Genomic DNA, 25761 nt, shown 5'->3' with positions numbered 1-25761 from the left:
TCATTTAATGAAGGGGATGCCTGGCTTTTTGGCCAGACCAATCTGCCGAAGGCAAAACTTTTTTTTTTGACCGGATGGAAACCGCGAGGTTCCCAGTTCGAACACGGGCTCTCCCAGAGTAGTGTCGAAAGTGTCGAAAGTGTCCTTGAGCAAGACTCTGAACCCCGAATTGCTCCCGATGTGCAGGTTGGTGCCTTGCATGGTTTCCCCCGGCGTCGATGTGTGAATGGGTGAATGTAATGCACAATCTATGTAAAGCGCCTTGGATAAAGGCACTATATAAATACAAATTTACCATTTGTAGATAATCTATTTTAACATGTTTTTAAAATGATAATACAAATAATAATAAAAAATAAAACGTTTAGGACATGAAAGATTTCCAACCCAACATCCTGCATGATCTTGCCCTCGGCCTCAGGGCTCTATTCTTGGTCCTCCTACATTTTATCAAATCGCTTCATCGAAAATAGAACTACTCTGACATTTTTCATGTCAAGGACCCCCACATGTATGTAATTGATATGTATTTGGCCGCAGACCCCCATCTAAAGGTCTTTATGTCAGAGACCCCCAAGACGTTTTTGTAAAAGTCTAAATTATAAATGTGTAGATTTTTCTAAAATGTACAAAAAAATAGCCAAACTAAAATTTCTTTAAAAAATATATATATATCTGGCGACACACTGGAAACGCACCAATGACTCCTAGCGGCTCCCGCACCACACTTTGAGAACTTCTGCACTGCATCTTCACTGTGAAAATAGCTGATCTACAAGCTCACAATGCATCGTGGTGTGGGTGCATGGACTTGTAGATCTTGTAGATTTTCGCAGAATGTTCGTCCCCAGAATAGGGTCAAGGTGTGAAAGCCAAATGAATAACATGCTAAAGCATCATACTGTAGTTGTTGGTTTGTGTTAAAGTGGTTATAGGTACAACATGTAGTACTTCAAGATATATATATATTTTGAGTTTTTATCATTTTCACTACTAATTATTGCTGTAGCAGCAGAACACTGAACTGCAGTTTCATCAATGAAGTGAAAACAAACATCACTTAGACTCACAGATTGAGGGCCCTGTAGCTGAACATCCACCATTATACCATGTTCTAGCTGGGTTAGTCCAGCTGTGACTGTAGGCTGCACAGTCTCCATCATTACGATGATATCCACTGCCCCAGTACCTGCACAATAAACAATGTATTTATTTAACCACATCCACTCAGTCACTCAAATAAAGTGACTTTGATAGACTTTGATTACAATGAAAACATGTCAAATGTCTCACTCTGTTGTCAGTGGTGTTCCATCCACCCACGTCCACGTCCAGCTGCCCCGCAGAGTCCTGGTCAGACCAATCCATGATCCAGAAGGCCCCCTAGTCCTCAATCCTCCGATGAATGCCTGATTATTTGTACATGATTGAATCATCATTAATTGTATTCAATACACTTCTTCACTGTAATCATCGACGCACGCACGCACGCACGCACGCACGCACGCACGCACGCACGCACGCGCGCGCGCGCGCACACACACACACACACACACACACACACACACACACACACACACTAACCTGCTCTTCTTTACTGTTAATGACCACCAGATCAGCTCCTAGACTCTGACACTCGTCTCTACTTTGCTGCCATGTTTTCAGTTTAGTAGTTCTGTAGTAACAGCTGCATCCAAACTTCTTCCATTCACGGGGGCACGGCATGTCTACAAACATCAAACAGGAGATTTTCTAACACATTATAGTTGTAATAATAATAGTAGTCAGAGATGTAGTGGAGTGGAGGGTAAAACTATTCATCTACTTTATCAATGGTGTTTTCTACTCCATACATTTACCCAAGTAAACATTCCTGGTATTTGTTTACTTCGGATAAGTATTTAAAGTTTGTGATGGGCCTACTTTATACTTCTACACTTCACTACTTCTACAAATATTGTAGTTAGTTTTGACTCCACTACTATTATTTTATTCATACCATTTAAATTTATTTTGTATCTTCTCTCACCTGCTATCTGTGCAGTCTTCAGCTGGTTTACTTCACTTTGAAGCCGGTCCTTCTCCTGGTTCAGTTTGCTGTAGTCTGTTGTTGTTGCAAATATTGTAGTTAGTTTTGACTCCACTACTATTATTTTATTTATACCTTTTTAATTTATTTTGTATCTTCTCTCACCTGCTATCTTTGTCTTCAGCTGGTTTACTTCACTTTGAAGCAGATCCTTCTCCTGGTTCAGGTTGCTGTTGAGGATATTTATCTGGGTATAATCCAGGGTCTGGTTATCGTAGCTGGACTTTAGCGTGTTATAATGATGCACCAGGGTGTCGTTGCAGGTCATGCTGTTACTGGGTGAACGATCTGCAAGGACACAAATGGATGATACAGACAGTTATACTGTTCATGTTGAGGTCAATAAGCATCTGTGTGGACATTTTGATTTGAGAAGAAGAAAAAACTCAATGTTGTTGTTATTATTTACGTGCATTAAATTGTCAACACTATAGGCCTACTTTATTCATCATCTGTTGGGAATTGATTACATGAAACAGTCACCCGTGCTCCCAGTCCCAATGTTTGTGAACAAATAATTGGTCTATAATACACACAAAAAGAAACTTCAATTAAAAAGAAAAACTAAAAATGTTACAAGTTCTGGGTTAATATCTGTGGTCTTAATACTTGTCACATCTACAAAAGTGTCAGGCAATAAAAAAAAACCCTGAGTGAGTAATGTGGTAGTTTAGTGAATATATATACTCACAGTGCACAGCCTGGGCTATGGTCACAGCCATTAGTGTAAGACACAGGATTCCCAGACACGCAGCAACCACTCGGAGAGGCCTTCTCCCTGTTTTAGAGCACTGTCCTGAAACAGAAAGTAGGCCTACAGCTAGGTGTGCCGAGAGAGAGAGAGAGAGAGAGAGAGAGAGAGAGAGACTGAATTAGACTCTGAAAGCTCTGCTATAACTGAACAACAGCTGTCTAAACCAGGGGTTCTCAACCCATGCGTCGCAACCCCTAGGGGGGGGTCGCCAAATTATTTTGGGGGGGTCCCCAAATTAATTATTATTATTATTATTATTTTGCAACTGAATGGCTGGATGCAGTCAGTTTGTATTGGGGGTGGGGAGGGGGGGGCGGGGTGGGGCGGGGGTCACGAGACAGGCCAGGCCAAAGCATTTCCGGGGGTCCCCAGCCAAAAACGTTGAGAACCCCTGGTCTAAATCATCATCATTATAGTGAAGGATATGCACTTGTTATACGTTTTGTGCTGTAAGAAATTCTGAATCAAATATGAATAATCTTTTATTGAAGGACAGACAGCTGCTACATGCATGTATTTTTATTTTATTTCTTTTACGTTTTAAACATTTCAGACGAAAATGTAAAAAGAACCATGCACCGCTCATCCGCTGACAAAACTTAAGTGAGGTGATGGAGAGATAAAGGGAACATGAGAAAAATAAAGGGAACCTCCGCACACTCAGATCTGTGCACAGTCAATGTTTATGTAGCAAGCTTTCTGTCTGTATACTGACCTTCAGGCATGCCTGAATGCCTGAAGAAGGTCAGTAGCTTGCTATAAATACATCATATTGTATAAATACATTGATTGTACGCAGATCTGTGAGTGTGCAGAGCTTTCCCTTTATATATTTTTTTACATTTTAAACAGAGAAATCACATTGACGACGATTTAACTATACTTGATCAAACTCACCCTGAGCCTGTCTTCCTGCTGTGTCGTCCCGCACCGTCATGACCCCCTGCTGCGGTCCAGGGACGAAGTCGTCCGCACTCTGGTAGATGTCCACCACCATCTCTACACGGTCCTCAGCAGGGTCTCCTCTCCTCACCATGTCTGGCTCGGCATAAATATGTGCATCCATCTTGAAAAGTAATAACTTCTGTTGATTACAGATAGTAACTATGTTGTATTTGCCGCTCCTGTGTCATTGTCATATCAAAATCATTGCGCATGGACTATATGACCATAATTATACTGGCTTAGCAAAATGTGACCATGTCAGCCTGCAGTGGCTGCAGGTTTGGCACAATGCTTCAGCGTTAAGGAAGTACAAAACCTAAATTCTTAAACGTGTGTGCGTGCAAACACGCACGCATGCATGCACGCACGCACGCACACACACACGCACGCACACACACACACACACACACACACACACACACACACACTAAACGTATATGATGACATATTGACCATGCAGAGCACAGTGACGACAAAGTAGACAAAATAAGGAAGTTTGAAAACGAAATGTATACCTTCCCCATCACAACCTGTGTTCAGTGTGTTGGGTCATTTCAATGTTTGACCTAATGTGAGTCCAGAGCACATGAAGTTTCAGTAGTAAAAAAGAAAACTTTTTTTCAATAAATTTATATCTGTCACGCCTTGCTCCTCTGCCTTTGTATTTGAGCATTGACTTAGGTCCAAACTACTGGACTATTATTATGTGGCTTGACCTAATGGTTATGTGGTTGTTTTATGTTCAGTATTTTGCCATGTCTTGTTCTGTTTGGTTTTCTGTTACCCGGTTGGTTTTGTGTATCTTATTTTGTATATGGTCCCTAGTGTTTCCTGTCTGCCTAGTTGCTGTTCCCTACCTTGTCTCACCTACCTTGTGATGTGTCAGTGTTTTCACCTGTGTCCTCTTTGTCCTGTTAGCCTATCCTGTGTTTGATTGTATTTTGAGTTCACCTGTGTCTAGTTAGTCTTTGTCTATTTATATACCCCAGTTTGTTCAGTCCCTTGTCACATCGTCATTTCATGTCAGAGTGTCAGTGTCTGTGTACTTATTTTGCCTGCCCCATGTTATGGGAAGTTTAAGTTTATTGTTTAATAAACATCCTGAACTGTGAATCCTGCCTTTTGGTCGTACTGCTTTTGGGTCCTCTGATCGCACCCTGACAATATCATTGATGATGATTGAAGGTCACATGCTATTATAAATAAATACATACAATAAATGCTATCCTCTATGAATACATCTGAATAGATTAAACAATTAGACTTGACTTGAAATGACTTGACACATCGAGCACATAATAGTGTGTCTCATAAATCAACATTTTGATGTAGCTTATAGTGATGTGACAACATGTAGCCTACATTTAAAAAAATAAAAAGACAAACCACATTTTAACATAAGGGGAAGTGTTAGTCATAGTCGTCGTCCGTCCGTCCCCCGTCCCCCCCCCCCCCCCACACACACACACACACACGCATTGCAATGTAAAGGCGCCACAGCCACAGCCAGAGCCAACCTACACGCATCCACGTCGAGTGACACTCTAGTTCTGCAGTCTACTTGCATTCAGAGCAACCAAACACTCCGCATAATGTGCTTATAACTGAGGAGATATCAGCTCTTAAAGTATTAGGTTTTATCATCCAAATTAAGGCATATTACGGTATATTGTGATGGGCGAAACATCCCATGTGGCCACAAGTTCTGACTGACTTGAATGAGCCCGTGTGTATAGCTTCTTGCCTCTTCATAAAATGCGACTGTCTGTACGTGGGCCCTTTTTAGGTTCAGCCACAGACATTCAGGGCCAGGCGATTGGACAGTATGGGTGTTCAGAGATGGAGCTCAGATCAGATGTGATGTTATAGGTCATCATTCAACAACGTGACACCCATCTTAAGTATTGTTTAAAATTGGGCCTATAACTGTGAACAGCACTATGACTGATCTGTATAGCCTACAGCACTTAATTGTTTAGTAAATAATTATTTACTAAGTAGGTCAGTCAGACTCGTTTATTGTCCCCGTCAGCTGAGAACGAGGGTGTCTATCCTTTGCACTAGACCCCTGCCTATGGGAGATATGGAATGAGCACCACATATATTACCTCCCAGCTCTTACCGCACGCACATCTTAGATACCCAAGCCGTGCTACTCATACGCTGAGTTGCCGTTGCCCGGGACCAAATTAAACCCAGACAAGGTTCCCTCCCTCTTTGCGTGGGACAGTCCCTCATTTCCAAGACCGACTTTTCAGGCGTCCCACAAATTGGGACCCTGTCCCACATTGTGACTGGCAGGCAATTGCGTCAGTGTTCAAATGCCCTAATAGTTTAGTCCCCTAATAGTTGGCCTTCTGTTGTAAAGCTCTCTCATATTGTCTCTTGCTTTTTTGTTTGCTTTTTTGTTCTTGCTTAATGTAAATCACTCTGGATTAAGAGCGTCTGCTAAATGCCTAAATGCCTAAATTGTAAATTGTCTCTTCCTGCAAGATGTGTTTTTAAAGCCTGTTAAAATAGCATAAAAATAAAAAAATAAAGCATGATGATTTTAAAACAAAATGTGAGACACCAGAGGTGCCAATAGGCCTATGGTCGAATATGACATCAAGGCATTTAATAGCAACTCAAGTAGTAGGTTGCTAACCCGGTACTCAAGTATCGCTTGTGTGGTACAAGTGGGATGGGGTCCCCCCCATCCCACTTGTCCCACACAAGCGATACTTCTGTCCCTCAAATGAACAGTTTGGATCTGGTCACCCTACTTGTGATACAAAGGGGAGTGCTCTACTAACTATACTGTGACCCTGGCAGCTGTCTAGAAAAGGCTGGATCAGGCTGTAACCGTTATAGTCATACAGTAAGTACAGTACTCCATCATAGATCAGTGTTTCTCAACTGCAGAACTTGTATTGTACACTGTGACTCAGCATGTCTGGTGAAACTTTGCATCGCCCAAGCTGTGTTGAAAAAGCAGGGCTAAAGAAGGGCCATTCGCATCAGGCACTGTCCAGAATGGACAGTCTGCTGGCCATTGACACACACACACACACACACACACACACACACACACACACACACACACACACACAGCATCAGTAAGTATACCCTGTCACCATACACTGTATAGTCAAAGGAAACTCGGAGTATCTACTGATAAACGGGGGTGAGGCCAGAATTTGCTTGAATCAGACATATATGCACAAAAAGACATTGTCTGGCTTTATTTTTGCAATAACCTGCCGCTATTAGTTAAACAAAATTGAATTGAAACTTCAATTAAAATTCAAGTAGGCCTACAGTAGTACACTGTTGACACTGGTCTACTCAGGAACGAAAGTCAGGAACAATGCATGTTGGGAATGAATGCCCCACCCAGTTAAGCAATACCCATTGTAACCAATATCCAATGTAACCAGTGTGTGTGTGTGTGTGTGTGTGTGTGTGTGTGTGTGTGTGTGTGTGTGTGTGTGTGTGTGTGTGTGTGTGTGTGTGTGTGTGTGTGTGTGTGTGTGTGTGCGCGCGTGCGCCTTTAATGCCTATATGGAAATATCTGTTTCGGTCTGTCTGTGTTGTGTCTCTTTTATGCCCATATCTGGAGTTCCGTATAGAGGGTATAGAGCATCTCAGTCCCTCCCACTGTCATGACGACACCAGGCCCAGGAAATGATTCGCAATGCATTTTTCCCATAGACATTTAAAAAAGTATTTATTTAAATACGGTTACGCCGCGGACAAAGCCAACTCGAGTCGTGACAAATCATGACGACAATAAACACAATATTTTGGACCAAACAAATAATTACAAAGAAGAAAAACAACAAAAAAAGTGTTGTAACCTACCGTTTTTTTCTTTTTTCTAATTCTTTGTTCGTCCCAAAAAATTGTGTTTGTTGTCATGATTCATCACGACAAGAGTTGGCTTTTGTCCGCTTAAAAGGTCTTTAAATAAATACTTTTTGAAAAGTCTATGAGGAAAATGAACGGAGAATCATTTCCTGGGCCCTGGTAGGGGGCGGGACTATATAGCACGGGTCTGCCCGGAACTGAAGACAGAGAACCGAGCCGGGTCCCTATAGCGGACCACGGGTAAAATATGCTCAGTTTCAATTGCCACGGATCTTCGTCGGTCCATTACAAACACACCCCCTCAAACAAGCTGCATAAAAATGAAGGGTTGGATCAATAGCTTCTAAAATGGCCCCAAAAGACAGAAGGTGGCACTTAAACGCTGCTTTTTCTGTCTCGTTAGTGTTATATCTCAGACGGGTATCGATCACATTGTCATTTACTAAGTGAATGAGGAGTAATTACATCGGCTCGGTCTTCTGCTTTTAAAAACGGTATAAAAGTAGACAATTGTTTCGTGTAAAACTTGACTCACATGGGATTGTTTTGGATCAACAGCGCAGTCCATGGCAGTGACAACATGTAGTACTGTATGTCTGTTGCTCTGTTCATTTGTGAACGTGTAGCTCTTGATTCTCGTGTGTGTAGTGTGTGTGTGTGTGTGTGTGTGTGTGTGTGTGTGTGTGTGTGTGTGTGTGTGTGTGTGTGTGTGTGTGTGTGTGTGTGTGTGTGTGTGTGTGTGTGCGTGCGTGCGTGCGTGCATGCGTGTATTTTTTGTCTTTTTGTTTTGACACAAATCATAACTTATATTATACTGTCTTACTATACTTGCTTACTTATGGTCATGATTCATCACATAACTGGCTGGATTCCAGACTTAAAACTCTTTATATAAAGGATTTTATTAAACTGAGAGAGAGAGAGAGAGAGAGAGAGAGAGAGAGAGAGAGAGAGAGAGAGAGAGAGAGAGAGAGAGAGAGAGGGGGGAAGTGAGAGAGAGAGAGAGAGAGAGGCCTTTACAGAAACATACTGAGAGGAAACTGAATGCACTCACTCACACCATATCCTGCATGCACACACTAGGACGCATGAGTATACGCACACATGTCACATAAGATATATACTGACAAATAGTTTACCTTTTACCTGCTATGCAGCAGTTACTTTGCAGCACATACTGTACTTGTTGTTGTCTTATGACTAATGCATTTCCGCTTGGGCTTAAGGAGTTAAACTTGTATAGCCAGGGCCTATATACTGCTGCTTGCTTTCCTTCCCACTTATCTCCTCTTTCAATGCATGCCCCCCATCGCCCGAAAACGTAAAACACAGGAAGGAGGGGGGACGGAAAGAGCGGGGGAAAAAAGCATGCGCAAGGGGGAAAGGCTATTGCAAACAGAGAGAACGGAAGTATGGATATAAAGATCTATTCTTCTGTGTAAAAGGATGCAATCAGTGGGTGCAGAATGTGACGCAGGGGAGATGGAGAGAAATTGCATGGCGAGGGAACGGGTGCTATTCAGAAGCACTCATCGGAACCCATGGCACTCTTTAACTCAATAGAAACCTTAATTCTATCCTATCACATGTGAACACAATGGCACACGTCACGCATGAATGTATGTGTAGGCAATACGTACTACACACATTATCCACTCTGATGTTATGTGCACACATACACACACTGTGCCTGTGTGCGTGCGTGCGTGCGTGTGTGCACAGTGCTCACATGCATGTGCGATTTAGTGTATGTGTGAGAGCAAGAGAGACCACTAATCAATACTCCCAATAAGACACTAATCACTCATTGATCCTCTATTTCAAATGGCTTCCCATGAGACCGAAACGCAAATTACACATTCTCTGTGTATGTGCTGTATATAATCCCTCCACGCACCCCGTAAATCAGCCTTGCACAGCAAGTTCAGCCAGGAACCTCTTTACAGTTTCATGGCGGCCATAACTATTGGGGTATTATTGTATATATCTCCCTGCTCTTAATGTGTAATGACGGTTGTTTAATTGTGCCCCGAGCAGGGAGAAAAATGTCGGCAGAGCCGAATGCCAAGATAAAATATTATATATGCACACTTCTCATTCTATAATAAATATTGGTTAAATCTATCCATGAGTTATATCTGCCTGAACTACATTTGTTTGCCATCCAAGTCTATGGACTTTTAATGTTTGTTTAGAGCACTAAATGACGACGTGAGACATCATGTGGCCAATATAAATACATCTCGTGACAGATTCATGTCTCGTGACGTAGCCTTATATGGAGTGGAGAATCTGACATCATGCGGCAGCCACAGTGGCCGCTCCTCACTTCACACCAGTGTGATTTTTCTTTACGGAAGACAATGGAGTGAGTTGAAAATACAGTATGAATGTCCAGGACGAAACTGAGGGGGTTGGGGTCGTTTTCTGTGTCTTTTTTTCTGTGTGTTTTAAGAAAGAGGAAGCTCAGAGAGAGAGAGAGAGAGAGAGAGAGAGAGAGAGAGAGAGAGAGAGAGAGAGAGAGAGAGACAGAGAGACAGAGAGACAGAGGGAGAGAGAGAAACAGAGAGAGAATAGAAGAAATTAAGAGAAGCAATAAGGTGTGTTAAGAAAAGACGAAGACAGTAAGGAGGAAGTGAGGTGAAAGAAGGAAGGAAGGAATTAATGATGTAAAAATCTACTACGCATTCTGGGACGGGAACCCATTTTCGTGTTCTAACCCTTCTGAATGGGAACCCCTCTTGGGGGTTGTGTACAGTATGTACAGTATTAAAAAAAAAAGTATTCTACAATGTAAATATTTGAAGTATTTTAGAAAACGTAGGTCAATTTAAAGAAGGCGTTTTTCGAATCGGCATCAGTCCAAAATGCTAGTTAACTAAAATAAACATATATTCTGCTCCCCCTCTCTCTCTCTCTCTCTCTCTCTCTCTCTCTCTCTCTCTCGTTAAGTTCTCTTACCGTTAAATTCATTTCCTTCCAGAAGCTCGTGGGCAGTGATAGGGCCGGTCCAGGCTGGGTTTGCCCACATAGATGTCTCCATGCATTTGCAGGGAATTAAGGCTGCAGAGCAGTGAGAGCATGCAGGGCCATAGGGTTCACATATAGTCATTGTAAGAGCCATAGTGGGGGTTAACGAGTCCTATACAATGCACCTGTGTGATATTAGGAGGTTAACATGCCCTGTAGAATGCAGCTCTGTGAGTTCTGAGTTAATTGTATTAATGAGCCTTTAGCCAATGGGATATCTCCTTGCCATGTTGATTAGCAACTCATATTGTCTGGGGGGGTTTGCTGGCAGTGTGAAGTGAAGCAGCTTTGGAGCAACACAGTTTTTGACCACACATACACACACAGAAAGGAAATGCGTTTTTTTTAATAGTTTTTTGATCAAGTAAAGAACCTCTTTTTTGTACAATACTGTGAAGAACTCCTTTTGTGCGTCAAGCTTTTGCCCTAGCCATAGACTGCTACATTTAAGTGTGCAAACTTAAAGAACAGGAAGTTTGCCACTATAGTCATCATCATCCACGTGACAGAGCCACCTGGTGTCTTTAAAAGTCGTTAAAAGTCCAAACGGACTACACTACACTACCAAACAGACTACACTATACTACAGTTTAGTAGTAGTTTAAACTTAAACAGCACACTAAAATATGTATCTGAAAACATTTGCAGAATTCATAATGTGACTAATTCCTATCGAGCTAGATGCTAGAAATATGACTATCCCTGTAAAACTAGAGATGCGCTTGCAACTCACATGAACTCCAAATGATACAGCAAAATTTGCTAATTTATTAAAATGTATCCTTTTTTTCTGCTATCCCATGTCACTTATTCCTGCTGAGTCCAACCGACAAATATAGAGAGTGTGCCAAATAAAATTATGCTTTCTCTTTCAAATCCAGCGCTTGCACTTTTAGAGTCTATAGCTGTCATTTACCCCAATCAAGCGTACAACAAATATTTAAATGGAAATCAATAGTACATTACCCAGCATTAGTGCAGCATGCTACTCTCACATAAAACGCTAATGGACACATTCTTGTGGTTCTGCTTGCTACAGAAAATACCATAGTATTTTGTATGTGTTTAAAACCGTTTTACACAGTCAATGGTCTAAAGTAAACACATATCAACTGGTGCAGCTAGGGCCTGCAGGCTAACGTACGTATAACTTATATTAGTGGGTAGAGAAGCCATCTGGCAATCAGAAGGTCACCAGTTGGCTCCCTGTCCCCGGTGGTATTAAGAGATCAGATTCTAAAAATGTCTTCTACATCCTGACAGTTTTCTGAAAAAGGTATGTTTCTATGTCAGTCGTTCTTTGATTTTTCAAAAATAGCAGACCTACAAGCTCATAGCGCGCCACTCGGTGGCACGCTATGAGCTTGTAGATCAAATAATGCATACAAATAATGCATACGTGAAAATGAACGTCTGTACGAAAATAAATAATACAGGCGGAGTCAGGTAGGACATAGACAAGGTTATCATCACATTCTGTGTATGCAACAGTGTGTTTCCTTTTTAAACATCCCTGGCTTCAGCACTCTGACAGTGAACAGAGACAGTAGAGGATAAACATTCTCTCTCTCTCTCTCTCTCTCTCTCTCTCTCTCTCTCTCTCTCTCACTCACACACACACACACACACACACCGCCGACACAGCGACGGTCTCCAGAAATTTGTGAGGGTGCTATGGGTGCTGGCTATTTAGAGGGCGGCTAATGAATCTTGGTTTATAGAAGTCAGTCAATTGGCCTTGTTTGGAGGGGGGGGGCATATATGGGGGGCTAAGCCTCCACCAGACGGAGCTTAAGTCCCCCACCCTGGAGCCGTCCCTGAGCCGATATAGTTGGGAATGTGACAAATTCAATCTGACATAAGCGAGGTTCCCTGGTGTGAGCAAAAGATGAGTCTTCACACATCAACATTGCTGACACACAAACACACATGGTCACTGTGATTGGAGGAGTACCAAGGTTGAGTGAATTCATTCCCTGGCAGATAGGCCTATATAGACAACATGACATAAGTCACTGCCGACACACACTACTACAAAATGACTCAATCCTGACCTTATAGCTGTCTCTGATAACCGTACTAATGGAGACGAGTAACACGCACGCACGCACGCACACACACACACACACACACACACACACACACACACACTGACACACACACACACACACACACACACACACACACACAGGACGTTTGCCCCTCCTATACTCTACAATACTCTGGCCAACGCTCCGAGCTCATAGACCATTGGTTCCCCAAACAATAATAAACTAAGTAAGTAAATAAGTCTGCAAAGTAACTAACAAACTGACAAATATGCTTTCATTCTACCTTTGTCTATTTTAATGACAACAAATTATTGTTTACTCCATGAACATGAATGGTTAAAGAGTGACACCTGCTGGATTTAACACTTACTGCAGTCCTTCTCAAAGCTTTTCATCTCAAAGACCCAGCTTGATATTGATCAGGACAAAAAAAAGGATGTACAGTACTATACAATTGCTTTTTCATGTCAAGGACTCATAAATCAACATTTATTAGCCTAATTAGGCTAATAACATACATCTTGAAAATATATGCCGGGACCCCCATGAGAGAAGGTTTTTTTTTACGGTTCTAGCAGTGATTCTCAACCATTCCCCCCAAAGGGACCCCAATCTTAAAATCAATGTTAATTTAACTCTGAGAGTGTACACTCTCTGAGTTACAGACCCATATTTGGTTCCCAACTATCATTCAGGCGGGGACCCCCTGGAACCTCCTCATGGAGCCCTAGGGGTCCCCGGAACCCACTTTGGGAACCACCTGCTTACGTTAGAGGACAGACAGAGTACAGCGCCTTGCAATGGGCCTGGTACAAGATACACTACATTACCCAGAATACCTATGGGCCTGGCCTACAGGATACACTACATTACCCATGGGCCTGGTCTACAAGATACACTACATTACCCATAATACCCATGGGCCTGGTCTACAAGATACGCTACACCACAAAGACACCCATGATGTACCTGTCTAACTGCTTCACAGAGACACCCATCTACCTGTCTAACTGCTTCACACAGACACCCATGTACCTGTCTAACTGCTTCACAGAGACACCCATGTACCTGTCTAACTGCTTCACACAGACACCCATGTACCTGTCTAACTGCTTCACAGAGACACCCATGTACCTGTCTAACTGCTTCACATAGACACCCATGTACCTGTCTAACTACTTCACAAATGCACCAAGTCTCTGTGTATGTGTCTGTAATCCACGTAACTCGAGAACCGTCAGCCCCACCGACTCCAAACTAAACACACGCGTTCCACACCACCATAGGGAGTGCAGTGCCAGGTCTCGAGTCGGTCATCGGGCATAAAAGAGACACAGACATAATATCTGGGTGAGGCATCCATTTCCACCTGACATCATTCGATTCATTCCAAGTATATAGGCCAGTGCCCAACGGGCAGTTGAGCCTTTGCATAAATGGTAAATGGTAAATGGTGCATTTATATAGCGCCTTTATCCAAGGCGCTTTACATAGATTGTGCATTACATTCACCCATTCATACACCGATGGCAGCGGAAACCATGCAAGGCACCAACTAGCACATCGGGAGCAATTAGAGGTTCAGTGTCTTGCTCAAGGACACTTTGACAGTAACTCTGGGGGAGCCCAGGTTCGAACTGGCAACCTCGACGGTTCCCATCCAGGCACTCTACCCCTGAGCCACCGCCGCCCCTACTTGCATGCGAGGATAGGTCAAGTGCTACGGGCTAAGATGGAGTCTGAAGACGTGGGTTTTCAGACTACAGCGGAATATTGGGAGTGAGTCTGCAGTTTTGATTGCAAAGGGAAGTGCATTCCATAGTTTTGGAGCCAGAAGGGAGAAGAGTTTGGGACGTGTGGAGCGTTGTCTCTGGGTTTTTAGTGAAGGTACTTCCAGTTACCCCGCGGTTCGATCATACTTGCAAGATATGGGGGTGCCATACCTTTGGTTGCTTTGAATGGCAGCATCAGTTTTGTACTCTGTGAGGGCGCGCGACCGGGAGCCAATGGAGGGAGCGGAGAAGAGGGGAGACATGTGATAAGTTTGGCTGGTTGAAGACCAAGCGAGCTGCGGCATTTTGGATTAATTGGAAGTGTGCATGCCGGTAGGTCAGTATAAGGAGGGAGTTACAATAGTCAAGTTTCTTTCAAGCACATGCTTTCTTACAAAAAAAGGACGGATAGCTCCATCCGTGGCAGTCAGTGTGTGTGTGTGTGTGTGTGTGTGTGTGTGTGTGTGTGTGTGTGTGTGTGTGTGTGTGTGTGTGTGTGTGTGTGTGTGTGTGTGTGTGTGTGTGTGTGTGTGTGTGTGTGTGTTGGGGTGGGGGGCAAGGGGGGGAGCGAGATCAAAGAAAACAAACAAATGATCTACATATTCACACATAGTACCCGAGATAAGATATAAAATCACACCTGTCTTATCATCGTGCATCATCATGACATAACATGTCGATTTGCTCGTCCACAAATGGATGGACCTAGACTAGGCAATTTTGTAAGATAATTATGTAAAATAATAGGCAATTTTACTAGGCAATCTTTTTCCTACATTGACAATAAATGGACTAGGTCACCTAGTCCATTTATTAATTGTCAATGTAGGGAAAAAATTGCCGATTTGCTCGTCTAGATGACATTGTCAATGGGAATGGTTTGTGTAAGACGAAAATCTACACTAATAGCGGAATACAGGAGGGGCTGATGCCCCTCAATAACACCAAAACCTAAAGTCTGTGAAAAAAGGTAGCGCGTGTGTCAGGTAAGCTGACACAATCCACAGGACCATGAGGAAAAAAAAGTAAAGTGACAATTTAAGGACTTTAATTAAAAGCCTAAAAAGGAGGTAAGGTGGGGAAAAAGCCTAATCAACAAAACTATACTATAAACTGGTCAAACACTGGCAGAAAGTGTCATTGGAAAGGGGTGCTTTTTTTTCTACATTTTTATCCCACGATTTTGTAACCCAGTTTTCTTTTTCACCCAGTGCCAATTATCTAATGTAATCCTGGGCGCTACACTTCCTCCGCCAACCTGGGGGGGCAGCGGACTGACCTCATGCCTCCTTCTATGCATGAGGAGTCCAAGCTGCTTCTTTTCACCTGACAGAGGGGGATTTCCCCGGCCGGACGTAGCGCGTGGAAGGGACACGTTATTCCGACCAGTTCCTTTCCCCTCCATCAGGCGCCCCGGCTGGCCAGGGGGAGGTAGTTTTAGAGACCAGGATTACGGCATGTTTTTGTGAGGGTATCTACCCTAGGGGACACGGGGAGAACATGCAAACTCCACACAGAAATTATAAGCTATTTTCACAGTATGTGAAATCTGTGGAGCCGAGTCAAACTAAATGGAATGCCTATACAATTCCAGTGTTTGTCAGTGTGGGGATCCCCCCCGTTCAAATATATAGTATTTTTTATTTATTTATTTTTTTACTTTTTTCAATCTGCACCAAACTTGGCAAAAACACTGCTCAGAGTCTTCTAAAGATGCCAAAAACTACAATGGATGAGATAAGAGGATTATGATGATATATGATATAAAACGATAGTTAGAAATCAAAAGAAAGAATATGTATAGGCCTACAGCAGAGGCTGGGGGGGGACTTTGATATGAGACTCTGTGAGTGCTGTAGCAGTGGGTGGAGACTGGAGAGTGGGTGGAGTTTAGTCAGAAAGCAGAGCAGAGGACAGAGTCAAGTCATTGACCTCACGACCATCGAATGCCAGCGAGGAAAGTCCCAGACGGTAAAAGCGGGCTTCGAATGTGGACCATCAGATCAGAGTGAACCGAAGGAGATGAACTATTTGGAGTTTTTTTAAATAGAGATGTCGTCCGACAGCTTTTCAGCTGCTGCACCAGAGAAGGAACAGATCTACGACTACCAGGCAGCCATGCTGAAGCAGCCTGTGATAAAGTTACACAGGATAGAGGAGGAACAGATCTACTACCAGGCAGCCATGCTGAAGCAGCCTGTGATGAAGTTAAACAGAAAAGGTACGTGCATGTTTTCATGTCACTACAGACATGTTGTCGGTACTGATTGGAGAATATTATATTCTCTGTTCATATACAAATCCCTTATTTTTCATTTTAACATGTTGCTCTCACAATGTTCCTAAAAACTCCATAATGCTTACTTGGGGGGGTCACAGCTGTGTGCATCTGGTTCCAATCCTCACGAAATGCACACTCCCCTGCCTTCTCCAAGGTCAAGCTTAACTACATCTATCAATGGGCCAGTCAAGCTCTGGTTTCAACCGGTGCTTGAATGACTCATTGCCCAGTTGCTGCCCAGTAGATCTCAGAACTTATCATGTCAGGACATTTTCTGATTTCGTGTCTTCATATATCCAATGAATGTGCATTTTTCCTGTTGTCCCAAGCACGACTTGAGAGAGCATCACTTGTATACATTTTAATCAAACTTGTAATAAATTGAACACCATAGACCAGACTTGTCAGCTTTGACTTTATTCTCATCTTGTGCTTAAAACGGAATGTGTGTGTGTGTGTGTGTGTGTGTGTGTGTGTGTGTGTGTGTGTGTGTGTGTGTGTGTGTGTGTGTGTGTGTGTGTGTGTGTGTGTGTGTGTGTGTGTGTGTGTGTGTGTGTGTGTGTAGCGCACATCATCAGTCATGGTGATGGTGAGAGAGAGAGAGAGAGAGAGAGAGAGAGAGCTGCAGTCAGGAATCTGCCTGGCTGTTGCTGCTGCCATCATAAATGTAGAACATTATCAGATGGTATATAACACAGCTTGCATGTTACTAATTTTTTTAATAATTATTTATCTCACAATTTTGCAACCCATTTTTTTCACCAGTGTCAATGGCTTGCATGTTATTTCCTCTCTCCTCATTCTCCATTCCAGATGTCTTTCCTGCCCAACTCAAACATACCTACAACGGAAATAGACCTCTCAACCAACACCAGAGAATTCACACAGGCTTGAAGCCCCACGCCTGTGACCAGTGTGGGGCTAGGTTCAGCCGGAGCAGTCATCTAAAAGTTCACCAGAGAATTCATACAGGAGAGAAGCCCTACGCCTGTGACCAGTGTGGGACTAGGTTCAGCCGGAGCAGTCATCTAAAAGTTCACCAGAGAATTCATACAGGAGAGAAGCCCTACGCCTGTGACCAGTGTGGGACTAGGTTCAGCCAGAGCAGTGATCTAAACGTTCACCAGAGAATTCATACAGGAGAGAAGCCCTATACCTGTGACCAGTGTGGGATAAGCTTCAGATGCAGCAGTAATCTCAAATATCACCAGAAAATTCATACAGGCTTGAAGCCCTACGCCTGTGACCAGTGTGGGACTAGGTTCAGCCAGAGCAGTTCTCTCAAAAATCACCAGAGAATTCATACAGGAGAGAAGCCCTACCACTGTGACCAGTGTGGGACTAGGTTCAGCCAGAGCAGTCATCTCACAAGTCACCAGATAACTCATACAGGAGAGAAGCCGTATGGCTGTGGCCAGTGTGGAAAATGGTTCAGCTGTAACAGTGCTCTCAAACGTCACCAGATAACTCATACAGGACTCTCTAATGATGTCATGTAGTCAGAGAGCTGGTAACACTGGTGTAGCTGATCTGCAAGCTCCCTCGCAACACGTTGTGAGCTTGCAGATCAGCTATTTGTTTTTTTTTCCTAAATTTTTATCCCACGATTTTGTAACCCAGTTTTCTTTTTCACCCAGTGCCAATTATCTAATGTAATCCTGGGCGCTACACTTCCTCTGCCAACCTGGGGGGGGCAGCGGACTGACCTCATGCCTCCTTCTATGCATGAGGAGTCCAAGCTGCTTCTTTTCACCTGACAGAGGGGGATTTCCCCGGCCGGACGTAGCGCGTGGAAGGGACACGTTATTCCGACCAGTTCCTTTCCCCTCCATCAGGCACCCCGGCTGGCCAGGGGGAGGTAGTTTTAGAGACCAGGATTACGGCATGTTTTTGTGAGGGTATCTACCCTAGGGGACACGGGGAGAACATGCAAACTCCACACAGAAATTATAAGCTATTTTCACAGTATGTGAAATCTGTGGAGCCGAGTCAAACTAAATGGAATGCTATACAATTCCAGTGTTTGTCAGGGTGGGGATCCCCCCGTTCAAATATATAGTATTTTATTTCTTATTTATTTTTTAACTTTTTTCAATTTGCACCAAACTTGGCAAAAACACTGCTCAGTCTTCTAAAGATGCCAAAAAAGTACAATGTATGAGATAAGAGGTTTATGATGATATATGATATAAAACGATAGTTAGAAATCAAAAGAAAGAATATGTAGGCCTACAGCAGAGGCTGGGGGGGGACTTTGATATGTGACTCTGTAAGTGCTGTAGCAGTGGGTGGAGACTGGAGAGTGGGTGGAGTTTAGTCAGAAAGCAGAGCAGAGGACAGAGTCAAGTGACCTCACGACCATGGAATGCCAGTGAGGAAGTCCCAGACGGTAAAAGCGGGCTTCGAATGTGGACCATCAGATCAGAGTGAACCGAAGGAGATTAACTATTTGGAGTTTTTTTAAATAGAGATGTCGTCCGACAGCGTTTCAGCTGCTGCACCAGAGAAGGAACAGATCTACTACCAGGCAGCCATGCTGAAGCAGCCTGTGATAAAGTTACACAGGATAGAGAAGGAACAGATCCAGGCAGCCATGCTGAAGCAGCCTGTGATAAAGTTACACAGGATAGAGAAGGAACAGATCCAGGCAGCCATGCTGAAGCAGCCTGTGATGAAGTTACACAGAAAAGGTACGTGCATGTTTTCATGTCACTGTGCACTTTGATTTCATCTTCAACGGGAAGCACATGGAAGTACAGGAAGTACAGAAATGTTGTCGGTACTGTGTGTGTGTGTGTGTGTGTGTGTGTGTGTGTGTGTTGGGGTGGGGGGCAAGGGGGGGAGCGAGATCAAAGAAAACAAACAAATGATCTACATATTCACACATAGTACCCGAGATAAGATATTTAAAATCACACCTGTCTTATCTTATATGTGTGTGTGTGTGTGTGTGTGTGTGTGTGTGTGTGTGTGTGTGTGTGTGTGTGTGTGTGTGTGTGTGTGTGTGTGTGTGTGTGTGTGTGTGTGTTGTGTTGGGAGAGAGAGAGAGAGGGGGAGAGTCGGGAGACGCGCTGCGCTCTGATCATGTTCAAGACGGATATCTCGTGGTGTTGTCATTATAGTATAGTGTATTAAAAGTAAAGACGGTTGTATCCACACTCAAAATGCACACCTTCCCAGTCGGCCAACCCGGTAGCAACCCTCACCAGTCACCAACCCCTGATGAACTTAACCATTATTTCACTGATAGTCTATCTATGCAACGTCGCCCCGGAGGATCTATTTATGAATTGCAGCCTGGTTAAAAGCACTCGGAGAAATTAATTAATTTGAACCAATTAACCAAATGGTTCGGATGTTCGCTCGGAAATTCCTGCAAATGTTCGAGTCCTAAAAACAGGGCTAGGGTACAGCCTTAATGTGTGTGTGTGTGTGTGTGTGTGTGTGTGTGTGTGTGTGTGTGTGTGTAGCGCAGTCATGGTGATGGTGAGAGAGAGAGAGAGAGAGCTGCAGTCAGGAATTTTCCAACGGCCAATCTCTGCCTGGCTGTTGCTGCTGCCATCATAAATGTAGAACATTATCAGATGGTAATAATACAAGTAAGATGCGGGAAGCGAATGCAGCTCGTACATATTTGGGGTTTTTAAGATTTTTTTTAAAGTTAATTTTTTTTAAGGTTAAGGTGTGTGTGTGTGTGTGTGTGTGTGTGTGTGTGTGTGTGTGTGTGTGTGTGTGTGTGTGTGTGTGTGTGTGTGTGTGTGTGTTTTGTGTGTGATACACTCATGTCACCATGACTCAGCCATAACCAGGAGTCCCCAAAGCAGCTATACGTCCAAATATGGAGTGTGTTGCATCAATCACAAACAAATCACTCAGCTCCATATATGGGCACAAAAGCGGGACAGACAGACACACAGACAGACAGACATGATCTGCTAGGTCTCATAGTTAGTGCTCACTGCGTTCGCAACTTCGCAACAACACAGCTTGCGTGTTACTCATTTTTTTAATAATTATTTATCTCACAGTTTTGCAACCCATTTCTTTCACCCAGTGTCAATGGCTTGCATGTTATTTTAAAACATTTTATTCATGTTTTTTTCCTCTCTCCTCATTCTCCATTCCAGATGTCTTTCCTGCCCAACTCAAACATACCTACAGCAGAAATAGACCTCTCAACCAACACCAGAGAATTCACACAGGCTTGAAGCCCCACGCCTGTGACCAGTGTGGGACTAGGTTCAGCCAGATCAGTAATCTAAAAGTTCACCAGAGAATTCATACAGGAGAGAAGCCCTATGCCTGTGACCAGTGTGGGACTAGGTTCAGCCAGATCAGTAATCTAAAAGTTCACCAGAGGATTCATACAGGAGAGAAGCCCTACGCCTGTGACCAGTGTGGGAGTAGGTTCAGCCGGAGCAGTGATCTAAAAGTTCACCAGAGAATTCATACAGGACAGAAGCCCTACGCCTGTGACCAGTGTGGGGCTAGGTTCAGCCGGAGCAGTCATCTAAAGGTTCACCAGGGAATTCATACAGGACAGAAGCCCTACGCCTGTGACCAGTGTGGGACTAGGTTCAGCCAGAGAGGTGATCTAAAAGTTCACCAGAGAATTCATACAGGAGAGAAGCCCCACGCCTGTGACCAGTGTGGGAGTAGGTTCAGCCGGAGCAGTGATCTAAAAGTTCACCAGAGAATTCATACAGGAGAGAAGCCCTACGCCTGTGACCAGTGTGGGAGTAGGTTCAGCCAGAGCGGTGATCTAAAAGTTCACCAGAGAATTCATACAGGAGAGAAGCCCCACGCCTGTGACCAGTGTGGGAGTAGGTTCAGCCGGAGCAGAGATCTAAAAGTTCACCAGAGAATTCATACAGGAGAGAAGCCCTACGCCTGTGACCAGTGTGGGAGTAGGTTCAGCCAGAGCGGTGATCTAAAAGTTCACCAGAGAATTCATACAGGAGAGAAGCCCTACGCCTGTGACCAGTGTGGGAGTAGGTTCAACCGGAGCAGTCATCTCAAAAGTCACCAGAGAATTCATACAGGCTTGAAGCCCTACGCCTGTGACCAGTGTGGGAGTAGGTTCAGCCAGAGCAGAGATCTAACAGTTCACCAGATAATTCATACAGGCTTGAAGCCCTACGCCTGTGACCAGTGTGGGACTAGGTTCAGCCAGAGCAGAGATCTAACAGTTCACCAGATAATTCATACAGGAGAGAAGCCCTACGCCTGTGACCAGTGTGGGAGTTGGTTCAGCCAGAGCGGTGATCTAAAAGTTCACCAGAGAATTCATACAGGAGAGAAGCCCTACGCCTGTGACCAGTGTGGGAGTAGGTTCAACCGGAGCAGTCATCTCAAAAGTCACCAGAGAATTCATACAGGCTTGAAGCCCTACGCCTGTGACCAGTGTGGGAGTAGGTTCAGCCAGAGCAGAGATCTAACAGTTCACCAGATAATTCATACAGGAGAGAAGCCCTACGCCTGTGACCAGTGTGGGACTAGGTTCAACCAGAGAGGTAATCTCAAAAGTCACCAGAGAATTCATACAGGCTTGAAGCCCTACGCCTGTGACCAGTGTGGGATAAGCCTCAGCTGGAGCAATCATCTCAAATATCACCAGAGAACTCATACAGGAGAGAAGCCCTACGCCTGTGACCAGTGTGGGACTAGGTTCAGCCAGAGCAGTCATCTCACCAGTCACCAGATAACTCATACAGGAGAGAAGCCGTATGGCTGTGGCCAGTGTGGAAAATGGTTCAGCTGTAACAGTAATCTCAAACATCACCAGATAACTCATACAGGACTCTCTAATGATGTCATGTAGTCAGAGAGCTGGTAACACTGGTGTAGCTGATCTACAAGCTCCCTCGCAACACGTTGTGAGCTTGCAGATCAGCTATTTGTGCTGGTTAAAAAAACACAATTCTGAGTATGACCTATGTATTTAATGGACATTACAGTATATAATCTTTTTAATTCATAAAATGAAAGTGCTTAGGTGTGCCTGTGATTTTCTTTTCTATTTTACATAATGAAAGTATTAACAAGAGCAAATTATTGTTTACGTAGTGTAGCCTATAAAAGAAATAGATGCATATATGCTTCCATACACTATAGCCACTGCATTTCTCCCAAATTGCTCTCAGGAACAGCTCAACTGATTTGGTCATGTGATGTCATCTGTATTGCCATACTTTTTTATAATTCCTTGCCCTCTTCAGTCTTCAGTTCCAAGTTAGCATTTCCACTTTGTGGAATAAATGGGTTTATCTAGCATCAGTATTATTGTTAGAGCCATTTTCTATTCACGATTATTTGTATTTATTCTGATTATTATTGCCTGCTTTATGAACTGTATATGTTTTTTGTGGTTATTTAATTATCTAATTATGCTATGGATTTGACATGCTGAATGGAGGTTTCCCCTCCCCTTTTGAGAAAGGATAATGTAGGTGCAGGACACCTGACGACAGACAGGTGACTCCCTGCTGGGAGATAGATATTGAGAGCTTGATATTGATCAGGACAAAAAAGTACTACTATACAATTGCTTTTTCATGTCAAGGACTCATAAATCAACATTTATTAGCCTAATTAGGCTAATAACATACATCTTGAAAATATATGCTGGGACCCCCATGAGAGAAGTTTTTACGGTTCTACTGGGACGGTGGGACCCCAATCTTAAAATCAATGTTATTTTAACTCTGAGAGTGTACACTCTCTGAGTTACAGACCCATATTTGGTTCCCAACTATCATTCAGGCGGGGACCCCCTGGAACTCCCTCATGGAGCCCTAGGGGTCCCCGGAACCCACTTTGGGAACCGCCTGCTTACGTTAGAGGACAGACAGAGTACAGCGACTTGCAATGGGCCTGGTACAAGATACACTACATTACCCAGAATACCTATGGGCCTGGCCTACAGGATACACTACATTACCCATGGGCCTGGTCTACAAGATACACTACATTACCCATAATACCCATGGGCCTGGTCTACAAGATACGCTACACCACAAAGACACCCATGATGTACCTGTCTAACTGCTTCACACAGACACCCATGTACCTGTCTAACTGCTTCACAAAGACACCCATGATGTACCTGTCTAACTGCTTCACAGAGACACCCATGTACCTGTCTAACTGCTTCACAGAGACACCCATGTACCTGTCTAACTGCTTCACATAGACACCCATGTACCTCTGTCAAGGAATTTCGAGGTGAAACATTCAAAGCACCTTAGGCAGTGTCTATGTAGCTGTAAAACACAGCTGTGGTTTACTGTTTCTTCTCTTCTGTTATAGCCTTGATTACTGTTGTAAATCTTTATTGCCTTAGACTTTCCCATGAGGGTCTAGGCCGGGGTGGACTTCCGCTTGAGTATATGAAGGCTGTGTTCTCACAATGTGCGCTGTGACACACTACTGTGGGTTTTCCAATTACATGTCAAATGTGGATACATTGAATGTAAGTTTGTGTGCTCTCCATTGTGGTACCTCAATAATAATAATCACTCAATCCTCTAAACGCTTCTTTTGCCTCAATTGATTGTCTCGTTGTCTTTACTGGCTGAGTTCCCATACACAGATTGCATGGACATTTGTCTAACTGCTTCACACAGACACCCATGTACCTGTCTAACTGCTTCACAGAGACACCCATGTACCTGTCTAACTGCTTCACAGAGACACCCATGTACCTGTCTAACTGCTTCACATAGACACCCATGTACCTGTCTAACTGCTTCACAGAGACACCCATGTACCTGTCTAACTGCTTCACAGAGACACCCATGTACCTGTCTAAAGGCCTATTCATAGTCTGGATTTTCGGTGGTGAGGTGACCACCGCTCCGGTGGTGAGCTGACCACCGGAGCTGAAATAACGTTGAGCGGTGGTGAGTAAAAACAGAGAGAAGGGCTGGAGCGGTGGCGGTGGTTTGCTCTTCACCGCGGCTCGTGACGTCATGTTGTAGTTCGGTGGTCACCCCACCACCGTAAATCCAGACTATGTATGAGCCTTAACTGCTTCACACAGACACCCATGTACCTGTCTAACTGCTTCACACAGACACCCATGTACCTGTCTAACTACTTCACAGAGACACCCATGTACCTGTCTAACTGCTTCACAGAGACACCCATGTACCTGTCTAACTGCTTCACACAGACACCCATGTACCTGTCTAACTGCTTCACACAGACACCCATGTACCTGTCTAACTGCTTCACACAGACACCCATGTACCTGTCTAACTGCTTCACATAGACACCCATGTACCTGTCTAACTGCTTCACACAGACACCCATGTACCTGTCTAACTGCTTCACACAGACACCCATGTACCTGTCCATAGGCGGCGGGTGCATAAGGCTAGGGAAGGCTTAGCCTTCCCAAAAATTATGCTGGGTATTTTTTTAAATATATATAATATATGTGCGCAGCATTATAGAAGGCTATTGTGTTTGTGTGTGTGTGTTGTCGCTGCCCCCTGGTGATCGCTGATCGGATATAGGCTATACACTATACAGCAACTGGCCTAATCAGCATATGATTGACTAGCCTACTATTGGTATGTCTGTAAACCTCGTCCTTCCAGTCGCTTTGTAGGCAGCAAAGAGTAGCGCGCGCTGGTTTGTTTTGGGAAACAGCAAAACGCAAAATGTCTTTTTCAAGGCAAAGATAAAGTAGCCTAATTCAGAAGAAGAAGCTGTGAGTCGGCTGTCAGAACTCAGTGCCCGCACGGTTCACAGTTCACACCACTGCAGCAACACTGACACGTTCAGCGGAGTGACTGCTGTCTCTGTGCCGTCTAAGAGCCATGAGCCGCGACTCCCGGAGGGGCAGCAACACCGCCGGGTAATCTACACTGACTGACTCGAGACTTGAGAAAAAGACGTCCAAAAGTCGTTGTCTGTGTATAGGCTAATTCATTGGTAAAAGTATGCTAAATAACTCATTTTTAGACCATCTGGGAAATAAATAA

At 43.8% G+C, this 25761-nt stretch overlaps 2 protein-coding genes across 2 annotated transcripts; one reads left to right on the top strand and one right to left on the bottom strand.

Moving 5' to 3' along the window:
- Positions 1–1162: 1162 nt before the first annotated feature.
- On the bottom strand, positions 1163–3879 carry LOC308313449 (C-type lectin domain family 7 member A-like; the record flags this gene model as incomplete). The annotated part of the gene is made up of 6 exons (XM_080760547.1): positions 1163–1189; positions 1585–1727; positions 2030–2104; positions 2195–2377; positions 2781–2903; positions 3741–3879. 6 exons carry the CDS (start codon positions 3877–3879, stop codon positions 1163–1165), a joined length of 690 nt encoding a protein of 229 aa, XP_080616673.1.
- A 15353-nt stretch (positions 3880–19232) lies between these two features.
- LOC308313448 (uncharacterized protein) lies at positions 19233–23963 on the top strand (the record flags this gene model as incomplete). Its single annotated transcript, XM_080760546.1, has 4 exons — positions 19233–19461; positions 20899–21846; positions 22593–22603; positions 23829–23963. Exons 1-4 carry the CDS (start codon positions 19242–19244, stop codon positions 23961–23963), a joined length of 1314 nt encoding a protein of 437 aa, XP_080616672.1. The 5' UTR covers positions 19233–19241.
- Positions 23964–25761: the final 1798 nt, after the last annotated feature.

Source organism: Protomyctophum bolini (genome assembly GCF_963924005.1).
Source record: "Protomyctophum bolini genome assembly, chromosome: 3".
In the NCBI taxonomy this organism is placed as follows: domain Eukaryota; kingdom Metazoa; phylum Chordata; class Actinopteri; order Myctophiformes; family Myctophidae; genus Protomyctophum; species Protomyctophum bolini.
This window is presented reverse-complemented; position numbering and strand designations above follow the sequence as displayed.